Source organism: Artemia sp. Qi Xiang Cuo, chromosome 3, assembly GCF_049724085.1.
Source record: "Artemia sp. Qi Xiang Cuo chromosome 3, ASM4972408v1, whole genome shotgun sequence".
Taxonomy (NCBI): Eukaryota; Metazoa; Arthropoda; class Branchiopoda; order Anostraca; family Artemiidae; genus Artemia; species Artemia sp. Qi Xiang Cuo.
The window spans coordinates 14,806,044-14,831,164 of NC_142796.1; the positions used below are offsets into that span (position 1 = coordinate 14,806,044).

At 35.5% G+C, this 25,121-nt stretch overlaps 1 protein-coding gene across 1 annotated transcript in view; it reads left to right on the top strand.

The window, feature by feature from the left end:
• The first annotated feature begins 568 nt into the window (after window positions 1-568).
• LOC148953797 (uncharacterized) overlaps window positions 569-25,121 on the top strand; it is an 86,305-nt gene continuing 61,752 nt past the window's right edge. Inside the window, exons 1-2 of the mRNA XM_089085647.1 lie at window positions 569-657; window positions 19,968-20,102. Coding sequence (XP_088941773.1) covers window positions 20,060-20,102 — 43 coding nt within the window. The 5' untranslated portion in view covers window positions 569-657; window positions 19,968-20,059. The remainder of the gene's footprint in view (window positions 658-19,967; window positions 20,103-25,121) is intronic.

A 25,121-nucleotide genomic window follows, 5' to 3' on the forward strand; every position in this document is an offset into this window, starting at 1 on the left:
CTCTGCTACATCGCTTTTTCAAAGTGTGGTCGCTACAATACACAAGTACCGTTATAATTTATAACTGACTACACAGCCCTGCATCCCCCTCCTCAAAAGAAATTCGTGGTTAACCCCTCCCTACCTTATGCACTACTTTCATACTTATGATATAACTTACGAATGGCGGGACTAGAAGTAATAGTTCCATACAATGTAATTGATTGATCTAGGTTAGGGACGTACATGGGGGAGGGACCAAGACCCCACTCCTATTTGGAATCTTGGTATTTTTGGAATTTCTGGTTACTTTTTATGCAAATTATCAAGTTAATTTTCTCTTTTAATAACTGAACCTTCTTTAAAAACTATTACTGCCCCCCCCCCCGAAAATAACTTCTGCGTAGATGCCAAGTCTTAATATTAGACAATCAAATCTTAATAATGTAAAAAAAAAAAAATAAGAAAATCAACCAACTTTGTACCATAATACAGAGGCTTTTTGATGCGCTTTTGAGGCGGAGTTTGTGCTAATTCTGCTCCTTATTATTCCTCTCTGAAATCAGTTGACTCTTGAACGTGGAAGAGAGAACAATTACTGTCGGATAAAACAAGGAAGACGGCTGCTAATATAATTGATGGATAAAATGAAGTTTTGTGACATATTACTATAAATTGGTAATTATTTAAAGATAGTCCTCTAGATGAGGGGTTTTGGTTAGGGACTATCTTGGAAAGTAGTTGAGCTATGTGAATAAAACCGCCAGGAATGCATCCAGAGCCTCAATGATCTCCTGGGAAGATGTTTTGAAGCACCTACCTCCATTCTTTGGTAAATATCTACAAAATCATATTATTTAGTTAGGAATAAAGTGAATACACCATTCGATGCCTTTTTTTTTATGCTTATTACGAATAAAATAAGCATTTCTATAGGATTTGATTTCCAGCCCCCCCCCCTATATATGCAACTTCAGGGTTAGGTTAGGTTAGGTATGGGCTATAGGCCTAGAGGGGGGGGGCTGAAATTCATTTACAGTAGAGATGCTTATTATATTCGTAATACGAATCAAAAAAGACGTCGAATGGTGTATTCACTTTATTTGAAACTCAATAATATGATTTGGTATATATTGACCCATGCTTTTTCCCTCAGAGGGCACTGACCGTTGATGACCTTTAGCAAACTTTTAGTTATAAAATAAAAACCTTGTAAAGTAGATCGGTACTGGTCCATTATAGGCTATGTCACCCACCTCTAGGCTATAGAATGTACAAGGAAATACTACACGAAAACCAGACAAACGGGTATTTGCTAGATAAATTGATCCCAAAGCATGGTTTCTCATTGAGTTTACAATATTTAAACTATTGTTTATTGGGGGTTTAGGGGGGGGGAAGGTACCTAGGTTAGTTTAGGTTGCGTATTTAATATATGCTATGCTTCCCCCTCCACCCCTAATGTGCAAATATATAGCCCAAATTTGTTTCTTAGCTATTATATATTCATCCTATTGTATTTTATTTCATTAGCATTAACCATACTTGACTTCTTTCGTGGGTAGCGTATAATGCACAAGTACCAGTAGATCTTCTGCTCAAATGACGCACTTCTGCTCAAAAATGTTTTGAACCTATACTTCTGCTCAATCCCAATTTATAAGGTTTTAAATAACTGTAAATTTATTATTTAAATTTAGAAAAAAAAACCTTGAAGCTTAAAAATCTATTGAAGCAACAGGAATTGGGTTTAAGCCTAGAATTGGGGCTACTGCGATTCCACTATGCTTTACCCCCCCCCCCCTCTAATTTCCAAATATACAGCCAATCTATATATTCCCTCTGCGTTTTGCCATGTGTCACTGTCAACGCTGACGAAATGAAGAAACGGAAAAACACATGGGAAATGTACAATTTGGGCTATGTTCATAATGCCAATTAAATAATAATAATAATAAAACTTCCCGGTAATGAACCTGGAACCTCCCAAAGGGCACTACCCTTTTATGAACTTGGAACAAAGTGTATTGTAAAAATGAAATTTTAAGGAATAGATTTACTGTGCAAATGAGGCCCAAGACTGTTTGGATTTTGAGGCTAAAAGAGTCTGTAGATACTTTTCCTAAATCCTGATTTATAAGAATTTGGGTAATTATCTGTTAGCCAGTAGCCCAGTATACGCTCGAGGATTTGTATCTGTAAAATCAGACACCAACCGGTTTATTGCTGTTTTATACGGAGACAATTAGCTTCGGATCAGTGGAAAACTACATTGTAGCTATATTTTAATAAATATTTAGTTGGTATTTTGGTTAGGTTACATTTTACATGCAGCTCCGTTATGCTTAACCTCCAATCCCTTCTAATGTGTAGATATACAGCTCATATTATATATAGGCCTATCCTATCTATCTCCCAAGCGTCTCAGATGTTTCAACTCTGTACCTGTTGATCCAAATTCTCGAGTGTGTACTGGCTAACAGATAAGTACCAGAATTTGTTTTAAAATGTTATTGTAATGCTCTTACAAGATTTCCCCTCAAAACTAGTGTTGGGCGATATTAGATATTGATATATTGCACCAAATATTGATATCGAATATCGAAACCTCAATGTCGTTATCGAAAACGATATCATTTTGGCTTTTTCTGGTATCTACCGGTGAACGTCCAGCAGAAAACATCCAACATAGAAATTTACTTCGCAATTGGCCGAGAAGAAGAATAATGTATTCAATCCTCTGACTCACATATGCTGATACAGAGCATGCACAGCTGTATCCATAAGTTGACAAAGGCCTGTTCTTAAACTACGTTTAGTGTGGGTGTACTCTTAAAAGTTGCAGAGAACCTCCAAAAGTCTTGGCTGCATAAAATATCTACTAAGCTTATAGGCCTTGCTCAAATCACACTTTAGGTCAAGTCACGATTGCCAACTACCTCAATTCACGTTTCTAGAAATTGTGTATTAACTATGAATGTCATCTTTAAGTTGAGAATAAAATAGCAAGAGACATGGATTGACCCTTACTGGAATTTTCTTCTTTGGAATAGTAAGAGACGAACCTCAAAGACTCGGGCAGCTAACTAAGCATAATACTATATGCAATGGTTTGTCAATCAAGAATGCAGTTTTTAGTGGAAAAATGTATTATCCCTTAGAAATAATTTATTTTAGTTACAAAAGATTTTTAACCCAATTAATTTCCTTTAAAATGAGCCATTGAACAACTCTCTACGATGTTCCAGTGCCAAGCTATCTGTGCAAAAGAAAAAAAAAAAAAAAATATACTGTTTAGGCAGAATGTTGTAGTAGCTTCCACTTTTCTTGATTTTCAAGCCAATATATTTCCCTTGCTGTTCAAGCCAAGGGACAGAAAGTTTCCTATACAGGGGTTTCGGGCAAGGCGGTTCTAATAGTGTACTTTTTGTTTTGATCTGACTTTCTTTTTTAGGAGCTATGGGTTTTTATATTTCTTAACATTGGACTTGATCGTCTCTTACTAGGTTGCTAGCTACCGCTGCAACCCGGATCTGTATCAACAGATGCAAGTGTCGTCACAGTCCCTGTGATTCAGCCACTGCAGAATCAAGCCAGTTTGTGGGGAGCACATGACGGAGTTTCAGTAGTCAATGCAAAGTAAGCTTCGTCAGCAGCTGCATCTATCTTCCTGAATGGGGTAGGAGGATTTTGTAAGGGAAGATTTAAGGGAAATGGAAACTTATTGGAAGGGTGTGGAGAGGCTCTCCAGATTTTCAGTTGGGAGTTTTTAGTTCCAGTAAAAAGTGATTTTTAGTTCAAGTCGTGGAAGTTTTTGTAATATGGGTCTCAGAAATACCTATACGAACTTGTCATAAAATTAGTGGGTACTTGTTTAGAATCCAAAAAACACGCCAGAAGTGAAGTTTTGTTAATGGTAATGAAATAAAACAAAATAGGATACAAATCTAATAGTTCAGGAACAAATTGGGCTATATATTTTTACATTGGGGGGGGGGGGAAAGCATAGAGTATATTGAATACGTAACCTAACTAAACCTAGGTACCTTTTATTCCCCCTAGCCCCCCCAAAAAACTAAAGTCTAAATATAGTTCCCGGAGTGAGAAATCCCTTGTTTATACAACGTCTTATGTAAGTTCCAGATAATGCCTATCTGATATTCGCAATACGATTCTCGCATGTTTTCTTTATTCTAGACAAGTAGCCTACCAATTAGTGGCCATGTACGCCACCAATGTCCTTTCTGAAAGTGGATTCCAAGCCTGATCATTTAATCAAATATTTTGTGGTAACAATCTGTAAGTAAGGAGCAACTCGGCCCAATAACAGCCGAAACTCTAAAGCACGGAATTTTGATAACAATTAATACATCAAATAAATTGGCTTTTTATGGCCAAAATTCATCAAGTTTCATGAACCCATCAAAAGCTGCGAGCCTCAGAAAATTTGTATGAAAATCTATATAAAAAATGTTTTTAGACAGAGTGGGAACGCCCCTAAAAGGTTCTGTTGTTTTTTTTTGGCCAGGGTGATCGTATCGAAGCAATGATCATACAAGATCGGGAGAGGGGCTGCTCAAACGGAAATTACAGTTCTAGTTCCCCGTTTTGTGACCACAGAGATCGGAGGGCAACTAGATTTACCCTCCATCCCATGCTCCTTTTTCCCAAAGTCATCCGATCAACATTTTGAGATAGCCATTTTGATCAGTATAGTTGAAAGGTCAAGTAATCATGTCTCTGGGGATGAAACGACCCTGCAAGTCCCTGGGAAAAGTTTTGTAAGCTATAAAATTTGTCTAGTGTTTACATGTACTATTTGTTATTGGGAAGTAAACAAATATTTTTGGGGGCGAGTGATTTTTCTGTGTAAAATTTCTACACTATTTGTTCTTGAGAAGTAAAGAAATATTTTTGGGGGCGAGTGATTTTTCTGTGTAAAATTTCTTTTGCTTAAGTTGTTACAGTTTTATTACAGGTCAAGTAATCATGTCTCTGGGGATGACACTGCCCTGCAAGACCCTGGGGAAAGGGTTGTAAGCTATGAAATTTGTCTAGTGTTTACATGTACTATTTGTTATTGGGAAGTAAACAAATATTTTTGGGGGCGAGTGATTTTTCTGTGTAAAATTTCTACACTATTTGTTCTTGAGAAGTAAACAAATATTTTTGGGGGCGAGTGATTTTTCTGTGTAAAATTTCTTTTGCTTAAGTTGTTACAGTTTTATTACAGGTCAAGTAATCATTTCTCTGGGGATGACACTGCCCTGCAAGTCCCTGGGGAAAGGGTTGTAAGCTATGAAATTTGTCAAGTGTTTACATATAATATTTGTTATTGGAAAGTAAACAAATATTTTTGGGGGCGAGTGAAATAACCCAGGTAAAATTTTCAAAGTTATCTGGGGAATATTTTCGTGGGAGTGGTAATTTTCTGCAGCAGAAATTCTCCATGGGGGAATTTTACGCGGGAGATTTTGCCAAACCCTAAAGTTAATTTGAGCAAAAAATTGATCAGAAATATCGAAATCTATGTATCGAATATCGAAAGTAAAAATATCGATATATTGTTTAATTAAGACATCGCCCAACACTACTCAAAACTAGCTACAATCAAACAGTTCGTGGTAACGAAAGGAAAGTAAGGAGCTACCCGGCTCAATGCTAACCGAAAGTCTAGAAAACGGTATTTTGATACAAATAGATACATCAAAAGAATCAGATTTTAATGCTGATTTCAAATATATAAGCTTCATCAAGTTTAAGTATACCTATCAAAAGTTAGGCGCCTGAGAAAATTTGGCTGATTTTCGAAAAAAGGAGGAAAGAACCCCTAAAAGCTATAGAACCTTAATGAAAATCACACCATCAGATTCATCGTGTCAGAGAAACTTACTTTAAAGGTGGTCCCATCTACAAAAATGTGGAATTTTGAATTTTTTGCAAGAAGAAAGATCAAGGGTGCGTTTTTATTTTTTTTTTTTTTTTTTTCCAGGGGTGATCGTATCGACCCAGTGGTCCTAGAATATCGTGGGAGGGCTCATTGGAATGGAAATTAAAATTTATAGTGCCCTTTTTAAGTGACCAAAAAAAATGGAGCGCAACTAGGCCCCCTCCCACGCTCATTTTTTTCCCAAAGTCACCTGATCAAAATTTTGAGATAGCCATTTTGTTCAGTATGTTCGAAAATATAATAAGTATGTCTTTGAAGATGACTTAATCCCCGAAATTCCCGGGGGGAGGGCTGAAAGTTATGAACTTTACCCAATGTTAACATATAGTATTGGTTATTTGGAAGTATACAGACGTTTTCAGGGGAGATTTTTCCTGGTAGTGGGGGGTGGGTTGGGGGTTATGTGGGAGGATCTTTCCATGAAGGAAGTTTTCATGGGGGAAGGGACATTGCTCTGAAGGGGACGCCGGACTTCCCAGCATTATTTAAAAAAAGATCAGAAATTTAATATAAAAAAACAAGTATTTCAACTGCAACAGCAGCAACATCGCAACTTCAAACGAACAGAAAATATTACATACATAATTGGGTTCACCCCGTAATCAATGCCTCGCTCTTTAAGCCAATGATTTTTTAGTACTTTCATAAGAGCTGTCTATTCTAATTAACGCCCTTTGTGATTAAGCGGTTGTTTTTAAATAATTGAAACAAATTTCAAACTTTAGCTTAAAGAGCAAGGTATTGAATAGTGGGTGAAACCCCTAATAATCAAATTAAAAATATATGAATATAGAAGTTCGTTACGTAAATTGATTCGTAAGTTACGTATATTTATTACTAATAAAAACGTTCGTAAATAAAATTAAACAAGTTTCGAGAAAGCCATTTAACTAAATAAAAGTAAATTAATATGCAAATTTCGTTTTAATTATTCATGTACAGTGATCCAAAATCAAAACCTGTATTAATTCAAAAACTTTCATAAATTAACTAAGAAAAAAAGTTATTCTAACTGGAAGCCAAGAGTGACAATAAAACCTGAAAAGGACAGAAATTATTCCGTATATGAAAGGAGCTGTCACCGCCGCCCTGCTTCACGCTTTAAGTAAAAGTTTTAATATGTCACACAAATAGATTTTTTAAAAAAAAAAAAAAATTTAGAGTAAAGAGCGAGGCGTTGAGGAGGGGACAGCCCCTTTCATATACGTATATTTATTACTAATAAAAAAGTTCGTAAATAAAATTAAACAAGTTTCGAGAAAGCCATTTAACTAAATAAAAGTAAATTAATATGAAAATTTTGTTTTAATTGTTCATGTACGGTGAGCCAAAATAAAAACCTTCATTAATTAAAAAACGTCCAGAAATTTAATAAAAAAAAAACAAGTTTTTCAAACTGAAAGTAAGGACTGACAGTAAAACTTAAAAAAAGCCGAAACTAGTCTGTATATGAAAGGGGATGTCTCCTTCTCAACGCCTCGCTCTATACGCTAAAGTTTGACTCTGTCTCACAACTTTATTTTTTAAAACAATAAAAAACTTTAGCATAAAGAGCGAGGCGTTGAGGAGGGGACAGTCCCTTTCATATACGGAATAATTTCTGTTCGTTTTAAGTTTTAATGTCGCTCCTTACTTTCAGTTTAAAAAACTTGTTTTTTTTATTTAATAACAATAAAGTTCTTGCTTTATACTTATCAAAGAAGCTATTTAATTGATTTTAAGTTCGCTTTCAGTTTCATTGTATTACAGCTGTCCAGAAACAAATCTTGGGTGCGGGTCTGTCTACAGGGCTCTGTCTCTGAATAAAATTTTCCTAGGAGGCTCAAAGATGAAGACTGAGGTCTTTTTGTTCTAATAGTAGTTTAGTTTTTGCTTAGGTTGTTACAGTTTTATTATTCCCTCAAGAGTATCGCTAAGGGGGAGTACGGCAGAGAATCAATTGGAACAACTAATTCTTTAACATTAATATTTTAATTTCTCTTGAGTATGATTTTTTTTTTTTAGCTCTAACCAAAAAATGCTTTCACAATAATTTTGAATGTTCGTTCAAAGTTCGATCATCTAGAATATTCAAACCTTACTAGTCGGAGAAGGTTAAAATACCTTCTTGGAATCTCGTTTGGGCTATAGATCTATTTTATTTTTTTTTAGTTCTATTCACCCAGCACAAAATCTTTCCAAGTTTACCTAGGTTTATGTAAGAACTGGAAATCAACTTCGTAGATGTTAACTCGGGCGGCATATGCATTCATCTAATTTGTTATCTACATCGGTCAACAACTTTCCGAAATAATGAAAAACCACTATATTGTAATGTTGCCAGTGTCCCGGCAAAACACTTAATCTGGGGAGGAATTCTGACGGTCTCGGCCGTAACCGCTCTACTGTCGTAAGTCAAGACCCATTTTCGGCCAAAAGTAGGTCTTGATGCCCGAGGGTAGTTTGAATCTACTAGAATAAAGGGAGTATCTTGAATCTACTAGGATATCAGATACTACTGCTTTACCCACAGTTAGTTGCATCAAACCGCTTGAGGCTAACACAGCTCCCGCTCCTGCTCCACCCCAGTCTATTAAAGCTTTAGACTACTCGTTACGCCCTTTTGTGAAGTTCCAGTTTCATCGAGATTTTTCTTGTGATCCAGTCCCCGGGATTGCCTGCTTTTCTTTGGCCCCAGATGAATGGTTAAAAAGCACATCCTTTGGCAATCTATCATCCTTCACCGTAACACGTGGACTAACCATCTTGACCGTTCTGTCAATACAGCCCTAGAAAGTGAGAACAAAATACTTTTGGTTCGAGCTTATTGCTTCACATCAAATCTCTGGTTTCGAGCAAGAAGTAAATCTAGAGGAGACATCTGGTGATTACACCGCCGTTACTAATCGATAGAATATAGTCGATAGCCACGTGGTACATCTAACTCAAACCCTGATTTTTGCAGGGAATTTTTTTATTATTTAGAATGGATGTTGCAGTGGGGGGGACATCCCCTCCCTTCATTTACCTTTTGACAGACCTTATCCTAAAAAGTTTAAATTCTTGCCTACAAATTGGTGAAAGAGAAAAGTTAATCAGAATAATGGGCATCAGTCTTGGCTGTAGTCTCCTAATACCTGTGGATTTAAATCCTTATCCTGCTTCTAGTGACAGCCTAGTTTAAATAGGAGACATTCCCTGACATTTTTAGACTTCGGCCAAACTCATTGCCAAAATTGTTAAATAACATACCTTTGCAAACCTAGGTCAAAGTCTGCTAATACCAAGGCCGTATCCAGGAGGGTTAGGAGGTTTGAACCCCCCCCCCGGAATGTCCGGGAAAATTGCTTTTTTCACCACTTTGAACTCTTTATGTAACTCCCATATTTTAAGCTTACCAAATCACAAGGTCACTCTAATTACCGGCTTAGCTTCAACTAGTTGCCGTTGAGTGAACAATAAAGTCAATTATTAGGATTAGGCAGCATATCTTCTTCAGCTCAGCCTTCTCTTAGCTGGTGCAATCCAATCCCTTGTATCTAACACTGTATCAGTTTGACACTGGTCAGTTTGTATCTAACACTGAAACAATGAGAAAGCGACAAGCGGATAACGACTTATTTCGATACTTTCAAGGGAAAAGGCCCGCACTAGAAAGCATGGATACCCTCAAAAAACACGTTCGCAATCAATGTTCGCAACTCAAAAAACACGTCGAATTGATTTTGTTCTGTGAATTCATTTTGTAACTATTAAGTTTCTTAACTTCAATATACGGTATTTTATGTTCTTATCTTTTGTCTTCTTTTACCGTTAGACATGGGTTAGGTCCGACCCGAGGAGAGCCCCCCTCCCTGAAATAATTTCCTGGATACAGCCTTGGCTAATACAGTTGACTTATCAACTTCTAAACGTAGCTTGACTTGAAACTCAAGACACTCAAAATTTTAAACTTTTGCTATCTTTTTTTTTTTATTTTAAAGTTTGTTGCCAAAATATGAAACACTGTTGTTACAAATCTTGGTCAAAGTCTGCTAATACATCTTGTGGTTAACCACAGAAGCTCAATACAACATACATTTAATTATGATTACAATGAAAACCGTCATTATATATACCATCAGCTGAAATTACAGGTTAATTTAAAATTCATTTCAGTATATCGCAGTTCAAATTTCACTATGGCAGAAAGTGCAACGGAAATCTCATTCTTCCTATTCCCCTTCTTCTTAGTACCCGTATCCGATTTAGGTGGATATTTCCGATAGTATCGTGTTTCTTAAGGGTATGCTACCCTCCAGAAAAAAGTGAATAGAACAAAATGAAATTTGTTACAATGGGTTTCAATGGGTCTTTTTATTGCTTTCTAAGTGTCGGATAACATCTAGATTTACAAACATGTTATCATCAGGGTCGAACAAACACTGGGTTTTTAATTGGGAAGGGAGGGGTTCAAAAGCAGGGAATTTAGTTTAGGTCCCTTTTTAGGAATTAAACAACCCAAAAGAGCATGTGCTTTTGGTACTTGTCTAGAATCCGGAAAACACGCGAGAAATGAAGTTTCGTTAATGCGAATGAAATAAAACGAAGTAGGATGAAAATATAATAGTTCAGAAACAGATTTAGGCTATATATTTGCACATTAGGGGAGAAGGGGTAAAGCATGGCATATATTAAATTCGTAACCTAACCTTTTTTGCACCTTTTTGCACCTATTTTTCGAACCTTTTTTTCCCCTTCAACCACAAAAAACTGAAGTTTAATGTCACGGAGTGAGCATTATCTCACTATGCAGCGAAAATTGGTTTTTCATTAAGCATCTTTGAGATTTCGATGTGGTCTTTCTCGCGGGTTTTCTGGATCCTAGACAAGTACCATGCTTTTTTTTTAAGTCCAATTTGTAGATAAACACGCAAAAGTTAAACTTTGTGGAATATTGGAAGGCTAAATAAAAGAAAGTTTTTGAGCCCTAAAACTCAGCCGATTTAGAATTTTTATGCATTTGTTTCTGATTTTTGTGGGATGCAAGGGACTGGTTGGGGTTTTGGTCCTTTTTTTGACAATACTTCCATAGTTTCCTTACTGTTCTGGAGTAGGATTGGATCTTTGCGAATAAACGAAACCATTTTTTTTATAACAGGAAATTATATATAATAAATCGACCTGTTAGTTCAGAATTGGAGGCAGGTATGGGTAGGGCTTGGCAACTGTTTTTGGCTATGGATCAATATCAGTCAAACTACGAAAATTAAAAACAACACAATATTTTCATTTTAAAACAATCTTGATGAATTTGTTTTCATCAACTGCATTGCTAAGCACACAGCTAGACACCAAATCATTTTTCACCTGTTCGTCCCTATTTTTTCGCTATATTTTAAATGTGACAGTGAACTGTTCTAACTTACAATGTAATTTCTTTGATTATCTCGGTAATTTATTTTTAATTGCGGAGACATTTAAGTACATATTTGGAACAATTTATCAACGTGATTTTCAAAAACTCTCCCTCTGTAAAGTGTTTCTCGTTTGCACCAATGCTAAGACCATAAAAGCTGGCCAATGCAGCATGATTGTTGCTGGTATGAAAAATCTTTAAGAATTTATTTCGTTTTTTAATATTCAATATACTGTTAGGAGTGTGTTCAGGTTTTTCTTAATTAGTCATTTCGCTCATGTCTTTAAGTCCTGAAGGAAAGTTGTTGCTCGATATCGTAAATCGTAGTTACATTTGCATATAAAGCACATTTCAGTTTGTCACCGTTTTTAATACATCTATAGTTTCCTTTCCAGGCATTTTGAAATATATATATATATATATATATATATATATATATATATATATATATATATATATATATATATATATATATTGGTAATATGCTAAAAAAGAAATAATAGTTGCTATTTCATTTAGGTTTTCTGTCTAGGAATTTTGACATAATTCTTTTTCTTTTCTTTTTGTCCTTGGCAATATGCTAAAAAAAAAAAAAGAAATAATAGGGCCTAATAGTTACTATTTCACTTAGGTTTTCTGTCTTGGCATTTTGAAATATTTTTTTTCGTCCATAGCAATATGCTAAAAAAGAAAAAAATTAATAGTTACTATTTCGCTTAGGTTTTCCGTCCAGGCATTTTGATTTGTTTTTGTCCATGACAATAAGCCATGACAATTTTTGTTTATCCATGGCAATACTCTAAAAAAAATAAAAGTTGTTATTTCGCTTAAGTATTCTGTCCGGGTATTTTGAAATAATTCTTGGTACTCCTGTACTAAACGGACTCTTTTATATAGTGCTATTTTGGTTAATGCTAATGAAATAAAATAAAATACGATGAATATATAATAGTTTAGAAACAAATTTGGGCTATATATTTGCACATTAGGGGGGGGGGGTAAAGCATAGCATATGTCCCCTCCTCAACGCCTCGCTCTTTACGCTTAAGTTTTTTATTGTTTTAAAAAATAAAGTTGTAAGACAGAATCAAACTTTAGCGTAAAGAGCGAGGCGTTGAGGAGGGGACAGCCTCTTCCATATACGGAATAATTTCTGTTCGTTTTAAGTATTAATGTCGCTCCTTACTTTCAGTTAAAAAAACTTGATTTTTAGTCTTGATCAAGGATATGTTTTTGTTTATCTCATGGCCTTAAAAAAATGTGTGTTCATTAAATTGGCGCCTGGCTATAGTTTCGTATGTAGTTTATTTTAGTTAGCTACAACGCGTGTTGCTCCTTGGGCAAGGCACATTAAGAAAGAATTAAATGACAATAAAAAGCGTTTTCTATACCAGACAGAATCATAATTTCGCAAGGCAATTATAAATATTTAAATCAATATGGACATCGGTGCTTTCAGTCAAGCACACTCAAGGCAGACATGATAGGTTGTAGCTTATTTCAGATGGGGAGGAAAGTTAGTAAAAACAGACGATTTATTTGCAAAGATATGGAAAAAAAAACTAATTGCTGAAATTTAAACCATTCGGGGGAAGTCCGGACCTCAGGCCCCCCTCACTCTTCGGGATGTCAGATTTAAGATATAGCCTAGGTTGTGCTTTGTTACAATCATCGAATTTTGGAGCAGGGGAGACATGGGTGTGGCCAGGGGGCAATGACTCCACTTGGGAAAAGATGTTTAATGAACGTGTCAAGAGATGAAAACGAAAAATGCTCCTATTTAAATCTTGCTAGAAACGAAAAGCCTGGTAGTACCCCCCCCCCCCCGACGTAATTTCCTGGTTGTACTCTTAAAAGGGGGGTAAAGGGTTCCTTAAACACCTCCTAAGTAACCTCCTCACCCTACTTGTCGATTTAACAGTTTTACAGAAACCTGGGAAGAAATATCTTCATAGCTGTAGGCCTATTTGTTTTGTGAGGCCTGTGTAGATAAATTGTTTAAGGGATTTTCGTCCGATTATTTTTCTTTTGAAAATGAACAACAGTGTCTTTCCCTAGTTGAATTTTTTCCCTAAGGGTGGAATCTTGTTGATTTTTATGTAGTCAAATTGATTGAGTATGTTGCCTTATTTGCGAGAAGTAAATTCATGCTCGACGAGGCGTAATGTATAAAAAACAGAAAAATGAGAAAATACGTAATTTTTTCCTGTAATTTACGTGAAACCAACATTAAACAAACCGCCCGGAGAAAGGTTCATTAAGTGTCACCTTTTTAAATAGTATATTTCTTTGTTTGCCCATTGTTATCTCGCATTATCTTATTAAAGAATTAAAAAATGGTTTAGTATTATGAACCAGTCTCAAGTCCGTATGTATACAGAGCTAGGACATGGAAATGATTTAAGGAGTTTATCCAAGCTGTGGAGTCTGACAAAGGGGTGCGTAATAGGTCATTATATGTTTACCAGAGGCATGAGCCCTTTGCTACATACAGAGTTAACTGTTCAAGCACATGGAGCCCCGCAAAATATGGCGTTGAGCCCTTTTGAGTCAGAGCATACAAAAAGCTGCATTTTCACGTGAAAGTCTTTCGAGTAGTCTTTGGAGATTCCCCCCTCCATCTCCTTTTGTGCGTATGCGATTTGAGATCATCTACAGGAAGGAGATTAGTCTATCTGCTCTCCTACTATCATCTGCTTGAATGTGTAAATTATTAGGGACGGTCTTTTACTCATCTATGTGCTAAGATCTTACATCTTTTGACAAAGAACGCTTAAAAGTGAAATCTTAGCACTAAGATCTTACATCTTATGGCTTTCTTTTGCAAACGCCTTTCATCACTCTGGTCTGATCAGTGGTCTAAGAACAATGATGAGTATATCATCAAAGTTCTTTCATCATTAGGACCGTTCTGTTACTCGTATTTGTGCTAAGATTTTCCATCCTTTGAAAAAGAACGCTTAAAAGTTAAATCTTAACACTAAGATCTTACATCTTATGGTGTTCTTTTGCGAACGTCTTTCATTATTCTGCTCTGATCAGCAGTCTAAGCATAATGATGAGCGCATCATCAAAGTTCTCTCATCATTGTTCTATGTGGTAGAAAGATGGCGTCTTTCACACTTTTTGCTAACATCAGTGAGCTGTAAGATCTTAGAACAAAGATGAGTTAAAAGAACGGAAATCCTTGCAGAAAGATGTTAGATCTTAGAGGTAAGATCTTAGTGCAAAAGAACGGGCTTATTTATACAAACCGTTAAGGAGAAAGTTTGCGGAAAGAACCAAGAACGGGTTTTGAGAGAATCCTCCAACTACATCAATATTTCAGTGAATCAACACTTCAGGTTAAGTTGCCAAAACTCACTCGGAAACACTCGACGGGGAAATTTAGCCACATGGTGATCTCCTTGAGTCCCTTTGATATACTCCATCTTTAGTCTCTGATTGGTCTAATTCATCTCTGTAACTCAATTAATATTATAATCCCTCATACTCCATCAGTAAGATCAGATTTATATCCCTTAATTGCGTTTTATATTGCACGGACTGAGATTGAATAAGATATGGAGTGAATAAGATGTCGCTTTTTTCGGTACTTTTGCATTATCAGGGCCCCTCTAAAGAAGTCCAACAAGAGATGCTACAGAGCCTACAGTCAAACGGGAAAGACGCAATGAAAAACCAGTTTTTACAAGATGATTAAATACACCGAAGTAGAGAAATACATTCTTTAGCGTGGTTTCAAGATCTTTAATGTGTTGTTTTTTGGTGTTTTTTTTTTTGGGGGGGGGGTACCTTGGCCAGGTTAAGTTACGTATTTTTATATGCTATACTTTGCCCCCCCCCACTCCCCCTAATGTGCAAATATATTGCCCAAATTGTTTCTAAACTATTATATAGTCATCCTATATTATTTCATTAGTATTAACCAAACTTGACTTTTTAGAGAGGCCCTGATAATGCGAAAGTACCCTTTTTTCTTTATTCACTTTGAAGAAATCCAAGTCTAGGGGCTTCAATTGGGAGAAGAGGAATTGTTCCTCTTTGATTATGAAAAATATGTTTTTGGGGTATTTTCATCTAAAAATACCTTTTGTACTTTCACTGAAAAAATTGAAAAAAAAACAACAAAATTGCCTCCTAGATAGTGAAAAGTATGTTTCGCCTCCACCCCTGCATTTTCGTGATTTGGCGCCACTGTCCAATTGTATTTCTTTGGCTGGGGGAGCTTTTCAGTTAGGGAAAAAACTTAACTTTTTCGCATGCTGACCAATGTATGCGTTGTGCCGGTACCACAGTTTATATAATTAGATTTATATATTTATATAAATTAGATTATATAAATATAATTATATAATTAGATATTTATATAATTAGATTTTCTATATTTTTTATATATAATTATAGATTTATATAATCTATAAACTGTGGCCGGTACCGATCTCCTTATTCGATGCCTTCGGCTGGGAGTGCAATACGTGGCTGGGGGCAAATCATCCGACAGTTTCTGTGTTTTCCTCCCAGATTTCTCGAGGTACCCATTTAGAACTGGGCTGACTCCGGCTAAGCTTACAGAGTCGCACCATTAATCCCCGCCCCAAACCAAATAACCAGCGACACTAGGATTCGAACCCCTGACCTCAGGATTTCAAGTCCAGAGCGTTAACCACTCGGCTAGGAGTTAGGGAAAAGCTGTTGCAAATTAAAAGTCTTGTCAGTTTTCAACTGAAATGACAATCACTGAGATAAGTGATGGTTTACGTCATCATAAGACTAAAACCTTTGACTCATATTGAACACAACACCTTATCTGAAGACAAATAAAATGATGAAAAAAGAACTAAATAAACAAGGCATATAATTATTTCCGCTTGATTTTTTTTGTCGGGGTTTCCATTTAATTACCTAAGTAATTTTGAAATTAGAAGTAATTGGCTTATCGTTCGTTGAAATCCGTATCAGTAACAAGTTAAGAAATGGCGGGGGGGGGGGAGTCCAAGGACAAATTAAGTGTGTTTATTTACAAGCAGTTCGTTGCAGTATAAATTTGACTGCCTGTAGAAACTAGGTGAGATGATATGACACAACTCTTCTATTAGTCCCAGGCTGATTTAGGACTTTTTTTGGAAGGGAGAGGGTATCTGGCTATTGCGGTCAGTTATGTTCAAAGTGAATATAGTCATATTCATTTTAAAATGAATATTCTCCTTTTTTTGGTTGTTCTCTGGAGGGGGGGGGGGTTATCCCCAGAAATATAATAGAGAAGAAGAAGATTTCCCACTTTCCCTTCTTAGGGCTGTTTAATTCGCTTATAGACTTTGAGACAAATAAATGGGTCTCAGTTTAAATGGCTGTTTGGATTTGACCTTGAATGCGATTAAATAAAAAAAAACAAGTTTTTTCAACGGAAAGTAAGGAGCAACATTAAAACTTAAAATGAACAGAAATTATTAGATATATTAGAGGGTTCGCCTAGTCAATACCTTGCTCTTTACGTTGAAGTTCGAATTTTGTTCCAATTCTTTAAGAATGACCCCTGAATCACAAAGGCCGTTAAATTAGAATAAATAGTTCTTTTGAAAGTACTAAAAAAAACTTTCGCGTAAAGAGGGAGGTATTGACTGGGTGAATCCCTAATATATGTAATAATTTCTGTTCGTTATAAGTTTTAATGTTGCTCCTTACGTTCAGCTGAAAAAACTTGTTTTTTAAATTGAATTTCTGATCGTTTTTTAAATAATGCTGGGAAATCCGGCACCCCCTTCATAGCAATGTCCCTTCCCCCATGAAAAAATTCTTTATGGAGAGATCCTCCCGCGTAAACCCCTCCCCCAAACCCCACCACCACCAGAAAAATCCCCCATGAAAATGTCTGTATACTTCCCAATAACCAATACTATATGTAAACAATAGGCAAAGTTCATAACTTGCAGCCCTTTCCCCTGGGACTGTGGGGGATTAAGTCATCCTCAAAGACATGGTTAGCCTGTTAGATTTTTCCACCATACTGAACAAAATGGCTATGTCAAAATTTTTATCGGGTGACTTTGGGAAAATATGAGGGTGGGAGGGGGCCTAGTTAAGAGTCTTAATTTTCGAAAAAGAAAATCATGTGAGTGACGTCATTTTTATATACATCAGTATTGCAATCACAATTGTCACATGGTGGGCAATGCGTCTTATTCGTGGGTATGGTGAAGGTATACATAACATTTCAGCTTGCTTCTATAAGTTGCAAGTGTTGAATGTAGGACAGCTACGGGACTACCAAATAGGAATTTTTGCCTATCAATGCAGGAATAACGTTAGTCTAGAGGATTTTTGGGATTATATTAGTGACAATAGATCTTTGCACCATTATGAAACTCGGCATGCTATTGATTTCATTGTCCAGAATAGAAGTGGCACCACGGCCAGCTGCCATACTAGATTTTCAGGACCTAATGTGTGGAACTCTGTTCCTGAGAGCATTCGGGTAGCTGAGCACCTGGGTTTATTTAAAAATAAATTGAAAAAATATTTACTAGGTCAAGGTTCATAGTTATATTTTTATTTTTAATTTTTTTTATTAATGTTTTTTCCTGTTTATTCCTTCTTTTTTTTATTTGTTGTTCCTTTGTTTATAGTTAATTATTAGTTAGTAGATGAGTTGTATGTACCCGCCCAGTCGCAAGTGTTGTTTTGTATTTTTCTTGGGGCGGGTATTGGAATATTAGTTAAATGTATTTTGCTGTTAAATAAAATGAACTGAACTGAACTTGTCACACTTGTGTGAAAAAATTGAAAATTTTCAATTATGGAGAATTGTATATTAAATTGCTTAAAGAGCAAAAAACTGGTAATTGCAAAATATTTTCATATAATTTGACAAGGGATTGCAACAATTCAAAAACCTTAAAAAAGAAAACAAAAAGTTTGAGGCTTAGTAGAAATCGTTGTTAGAAATCGGACTTACATTGTTAATCAAATATCTCTGAATAGACATTAGTATGAAAAGACATTGCATTGCTTAAACAACAATAACTGGTAATTGCAAAAATATTTGTATATATTTTAACAAGGGATTACAACAATTCTAAAACCTTAAAAAAGAAAACCAAAAGTTTGAAGCTTAGTAGAAATTGGAGTAGTGTCAATAATCAAATATCTTTGAACAGCAACAGTATGGAAAGACGTTAAATTGCGTAGAGCAAAAAACTGGTAATTGCAAAAATATTTGTATATATTTTGACAAGGGATTACAATTATTCAAAAACCTTATAGAAGAAAACAAAAAATTTGAAGCTTAGTAGAACCGTTGTTAGAAATCGGACTTACATTGTTAATCAAATATCTTTGAATAGACCTTAGTATGAAAAGACATTGAATTGCGTAAACAGCAATAACTGATAATTGCAAAAGTTCTAGTATATATTTTAACAAGGAATTACAACAATTCAAAAACCTTAAAAAAAAGTTTGAAGCTTAGTAGAAATCAGAGTAGCGTCAATAATCAAATTTCTTTGAACAGACTGCAGTATGAAAAGACATTAAATTGCGTAGAGCAAAAAAACTGGTAATTGCAAAAATATTTGTATATATTTTAACAAGGGAAAAAAACTGTTTTTTAAACCAGTGATCTTTGTGATTACAACAATTCAAAAACCTTAAAAAAAAACAAAAAGTTTGATGTTTAGTAGATATCGTCGTTATAAATTGGACTTGCTTCAATAATCAACTATATTTGAAAACACTGCAGTATGAAAAGACAGCAGATTGTCTGCGGTTAGAAGACAAGCGACAACGAGAATCCATATATACAAGCCTGCCGCGTGTCAAATACCGGGGCCCGGCGGATGGTAATTGCAAAAATATTTGTATATAATTTAACAAGAGTCACAACAATTAATTAACCTAAAAAATGAAAACCAAAAGTTTGAAGCTTAGTGGATATTGTTGTTAGAAATCTGACTTGCTTTAATAATCAAATATCAAGTTTGATTAATAATTTTTGCATCAAATTGTCTCTAATTGTCTGCGGTTAGAAGACAAGCGACAATGAGAATCCATTGGCACTTTACTGATTGAAGATGTGAATTTTCATCTTTGTATCTGATAAGACAGTTTTGCTAAATAAATTTAATAAATTGTAATAAGGGATAGAAAAGAAATGACCATAGACTTCGCCCGTTCTGAGAGAATTTCTTTAGGTAACAGTTTCCACCGCACTCATGGCCGATTGTATTTGTAACCAGATTTTTATAAGTGTATGCAGGTCCTCTCCTCCCCTTTCCAGTAAAATCAAAGTTAGAATTGAATATTTTCTAGACTGTAGTGTCTTCGTTAAACTTGAGAAAATAAGTAGAATTGAAGTTGAAACATTCGATTTGTGATTCCAAAATATTGTTTGAAATTTTAAGTTATATCGCATTAAGGGAACCAAATTTGGAGGAGGCATCGGGGAATAGCCCCTCCCCTATATTTTGAAAAAATACCCTTTTAGAATTTTCATTTAAAAAAAGCAAATCCCCCGTAGAATTGAAAAATACACTTTATTTGTATTTTCGTTCATAAAAAAGTTGAAGATAATCCTTGCCCTCCTTCGTTCAATTTCGTAAATTGGCACTTCTGCATTACTTTATATATTTTTTATGTGCATATTTTAATTAGCCTCTTTTTTAGGTCTATCAATACTCTCGAAAACCGTGCTTCCTGAACTTGTGCAATCTGTTTTTTTATGATCTTGTGATTTTTTATTTAAAAAAATTATTCTGATGGGAGAGTTTGAAGAGGATGATGGATTGGATGTAAACGGAGGTATGCCCCTTTTTTGTTTTTCTCATCTGTTACTCGGCTGTGAAAACTGTATATCCTGTTTTAGATCGACTTCGTAAGAAGAATAAAAATCAATATTTTGAATCATACTTCATGTAAAGATCTACATGATGGGCTTCTTGGAAAGTAGACAAGTCAGGAGAGTTATACTTTTAAGCCCTAAAGCACAGTTTATATAATTATCCAGTATGATCATTCCCTATCTCACCCATTATAAAAACCCGGACCGGGGTGCGAGTCCTCCGGAGTACGTTTTTGCAGATAGAAACATAAGCGGCATCAGATCTTTTCACGGGTAGACAAGTCAGACGCGAAACAATCGGAAACAAGTGGAAACCCGCTATTACGACTAATGCACTTTGTAATCATTTCTCATTGATAGACGCAAACACACTGATCCATAAGTGAAGAAAGAAGTGGGAGGAGCTTTTTGTTCGCACCGAGAACGAAGACCAGAAATGATCTGCGATAAGCTTACTGGATAATTATATAAACTGTGCCCTAAACTATGCACTCAAAGGTGTTCAAGGGTGGGGGGCAACCGGGAATCGGGAGGGGGCACTGCAATAATTTTTCCCATGGCACAACTGACCCTAGTAGCGGCTCTGTATGCAATAGGAAAAAGAGCTTGTATCTGTACTAATTCTGGATTTCCATGGCTTAGAGGACTACGTGGAAGAAGAGGAATACGTCTATAACCAGTCTTAACTCAAGAGAAAAGATCCCCCCCCCAATGAATTTTGGTGAGTGTACTTTTCGTTCAGTCATGTTTTGAAAACACAATTCCAATGGTTTCAGAAAGATTTTAAGCCATATTAGAATATATTTTATCCAAATGCAAAAAACAAGTACACAAATTCTTCAAAACCTTATAAATTAGAATTTAGCTAAGGTGTGTGCTCAAAAAACTTTTCCTGTGCTTCATTTTTGAAAGTATCGCTTTTAAAATCGAAAGTTAGTCCAAGTTTATCAAACATTCATCGTGTGTTTTGAGAGGGTAATGGGGGATGATATATGCTGCAAGAGATTCCTCCCGGGGCCGAGGCCGTACCCAGAGCGGGGGTTAGGGGGATCTTAACCCCCCACGAAATGTTAGTTTGACTCGTAAAAACATGACAAAAATGGATATAAACAAATTCTGTATGTGTTTTTTGAGTTTTTTTCGTACCCCCCCCCCACCCTCCGACAATTTTTTTGGGGAGTAAACCCCCCTCCGAAAAAATACTGGGTACGGCCTTGCCCGGGGCATAGTTTAAGCTCTGGATAGTTTCAGTCATAACCCTCTTGGTCACTCTGCTGTGTTTCTGCACAAAAACAGCCGTTTGTTGTGTGATCTGCCAAATTTCTTCGTTTTTTTCTACTGCAGGTTTACGCATCATAACGGTTGGACGGCTGTGTCGAAATATTTCTACTGAGCCGTTGAAAAACGCATCCTTGGTTTTGAATTGAACGCTTTTTTGAACCATACGATGCAAATAACTGAGAAACTAATGATATTTATCAGAAGTTATCCATTAATATATGACAGAGGACATAGGAGCCATCCAAAGAAATATCTAATCTTCAAGGCCAGCGAAGACATTTTCAAGAAAATAAACATACAAGATAAAAATTGTATTATCAATTAGGCGCATCTTGCCTAGGTTAATAAAAGCTAGCTGTTTGAAGATATTTTCTTGGCTTCTAGACCTTGGATTTAGTCTATTCCCTTGCTTATGCTATTTATACATCTCATGATAGTTTTCGGGCCGGCTACGGCTGCAATGGAACATCTGTGTGAATATTTTGCGATTTTCCTTGCACCAGTTATCCATGAGCCGTTTTGCGTAGAAAAAAAAAATTCATCAAGTCTGATAGTGAAATATAAAAAGAATGGGAGATTTATCATTCAGATATTCGGCGATTTAACATGGGAAGACAGGGATTTTAAAAACGGCTAGCGTCATTAACAGTTTAGCGTCTGGCGGCTTTTTAAAAACGAGAAAATTAGATAATGACAGAATTTACCTACAATGCTACAGAATTAAAGTGATAACACCATTTTTACTCTCAGGAGCTACTTTAAGCCAAAATATAGTAGGCACAAAGTAGGCCTAGGCTTCCTTGGAAAAATTTGTAATAAAATAATTGGTACTAGTATGATATACCCCCTGCAGCTTAAGTTGTTCATGCATTGATGCCCCGTAAACCGGTTTCTTTCGCTAGTTTATTTCAACTTAGCGTGAGAAAAGACAAAGAGAAGTGTCAGAATAGATGGGAAATACATAGTTTGGGCTATGTATTTGTACTTTAGGGGTGGGGGTAAAGTATTTGGACAGTTTGAAGTCAGAAAACAATTCTTACTACATAATATTAGAATAATTGTAGCTAACACTTTTTGCATACATACCCGCTGTATTTTCCCTCACCCCCCTAATGTGCAAAAATATAGCCCAAATTTGTTTCCGAAGTATTATATTTTTTATCATACTTAGGTATATTTTATAAGGATTAACCTAACTTCACTGTTTGAGCTGCTGAGGGTATATCATACAAGTACCGAATAGTTGACTAAGTTGATAGGCCTATTGGTGGCGGAATTCTCTTTTCTTTATCCTCCCCTGCACTTTCAAGTACTTAAAAACACAAATACCCTGCAGTTGGGATCAACCAACGTTGCCAAACGCTAAATTATGAAAGTAGCACCAGTTTCCACTCTTGTAAGTTTCACATACTCCTTGGTGCAAAGCATCTAGAGTCTCAATATCTAAAATATTAATAGATCTTAATTAATTATCTTAATATAATTTCAATCAATCTTAATTAACCTTACTCTAATAGAATCTTAATGAATTATTTAGAATTTTAATAGACTTCTTCGCTTGGCTGTCTTATTCAGAAAATGTTGTTCTCTTGCATAAAACTATTTTTGAGGTAAAAGAAAACATTTCTCATAATAAGTCTAGTTCTCCTAATTTGGTAAAACTATAGTTTTTTTTTGTTGTAAAAATACACTTTTATAATATAATTATTGATAAAGATTTAAGTTGATTTTGTCCAAGCCTCTAGAAGGAAAGTTTGCTCCTAAGCACAGTTCCAGATTTTGCGTGCGAAACCTTTATGTGGGAAACTAGCAAGTGGCCTATTCAACACACAAGAATCGTAGTAATAGTTGGTTTCGGGCTGGATTTTGTGTTGCAAGACCCTCCTAAGAAAGCTTTAGTTTAGTGAATCTCAAGAGACATTTGTTCTGCATTTTGAGCCATTTTCAAACTATCTTCTTGGACTTCCATCCCCTAACTTTAAAATAAATTTCTTCTCAATGGGGCTGGTTTGAAACATGCCAAATTTCTTTAGCCATTGTTCCAGAGTGTAGTCTTACTATTTTGTCGATTGTATATTTAGCCATAGATACATTCATTTTAATATACGGATTTCATCACTGGAGTTTTTAAGTGCATTATAATCTCTATCTTTGGTGGGGAATCAAAGGGTTTGTCTTAAAGGGGGCATACAAAATGCATAGGGCCAAAAAATTTTTGAAGGCCAAGGTCCTCTAGGGCGAATCTAAACGGGAGCCTCCCTGTGTGTATGTAGGTTTGGATAATGTCAAAAAACGAGGCTCAACTTTTGTACCTGTGATTATACATATTAAAGACCTTCGTGTGCGTCTGATTTCAAAGAGGCGTGACTTATTTATCATTTGTGAAATATTTGGTTGATGCGTTTGATGTTGGACGTCCATTTTGCAATACTAGCCCCAGATAAGTAATTAGGTATCTTAGAAATCTTATAAGCTAATTTTGGCGCTCCACGCAGACGTTTGATGTGTTTTGATTTAGAACAGTCTTACTGCAATCTCTAGACTTTTTATTAACTAATATGTATTTATATTTTATGCTGGGGAGCTGAAGGTGTAATAGGTTGCACAGCCCCACAGAGCTTACTTAGAGCCGTCAGCAGAGGGTCTTTGGAACCGGACCTCATACAAATCCTAAATTTTGCCAGTTTCTGAGCACTCTTTACTCAATTTATCAAATAAAATTATTTTTTTTTGCTTTTGACACCTGACTATTTCTCACAACTCTATTTTTTAAAGCAATAAAAACTTTAGCGTAAAGAGCGAGGAGTTGAGGAGGGGACAGCCCCTTTCATATACGGAATAATTCCTGTTCGTTTTAAGTTTTAATGTTTCTCCTTACTTTCGGTAAAAAAACTTGTTTTTTAATTTAATTTCTGAAGGTTTTCAAATCAATACAGATTTTCATTTTGGCTCACCGTATATGAATAATTAAAATGAAAATTCCACATTCATTTAACTTTTTTTTTGGCTAAATGGCTTTCTAGGAAGTTGTTTAATTTTATATACGAACGTTCTTATTACTAATTAAATAAAAAAAACAAGTTTTTTAAACTGAAAGTAAGGAATAACATTAAATCTTAACACAACCTGAAATGAGTCTGTATATGACCGGGACTGTCCTCGTCACAATACTTCGCTATTTACACTTAATTTGGTTATTGTTTTAAAAAATAAAGTTATGATATAACGTCAAACTTTAGAGTAAAGAACGAGGCGTTGAGGAGGGGACAGCCCCTTTCATATACGGAATAATTTCTGTTCGTTTTAAGTTTTAATGTCACTCTTTACTTTCAGTTTAAAAAACTTGTTTTTCTTTATTTAATTTCTGATCGTTTTTTAGTTAATGCAACTTTTATTTTGGCTCACTGTCATTGAATAAGTAAACAAAATTTGCATAAAAATTTTACATTTCTTTTGCTAAATGGATGTCTCTAAATTTGGTTATGACGTAATTTACAAATTAACTTACGTAACTAACTTCTATATTCGTATATTTTTCTTCTAGCAAAAAATACAAAGTTGCAGATTTTTGCAGATATGAGCTTGAAACCTATGTAATAGGGTTTTGTGATACGCTGAATCCGACGATGGGATTTTCATTAAAATTCTTTCACTTGTAGGGGGTGTTTTCCCCCTCTGTAAAAAATCAGGTAAATTTT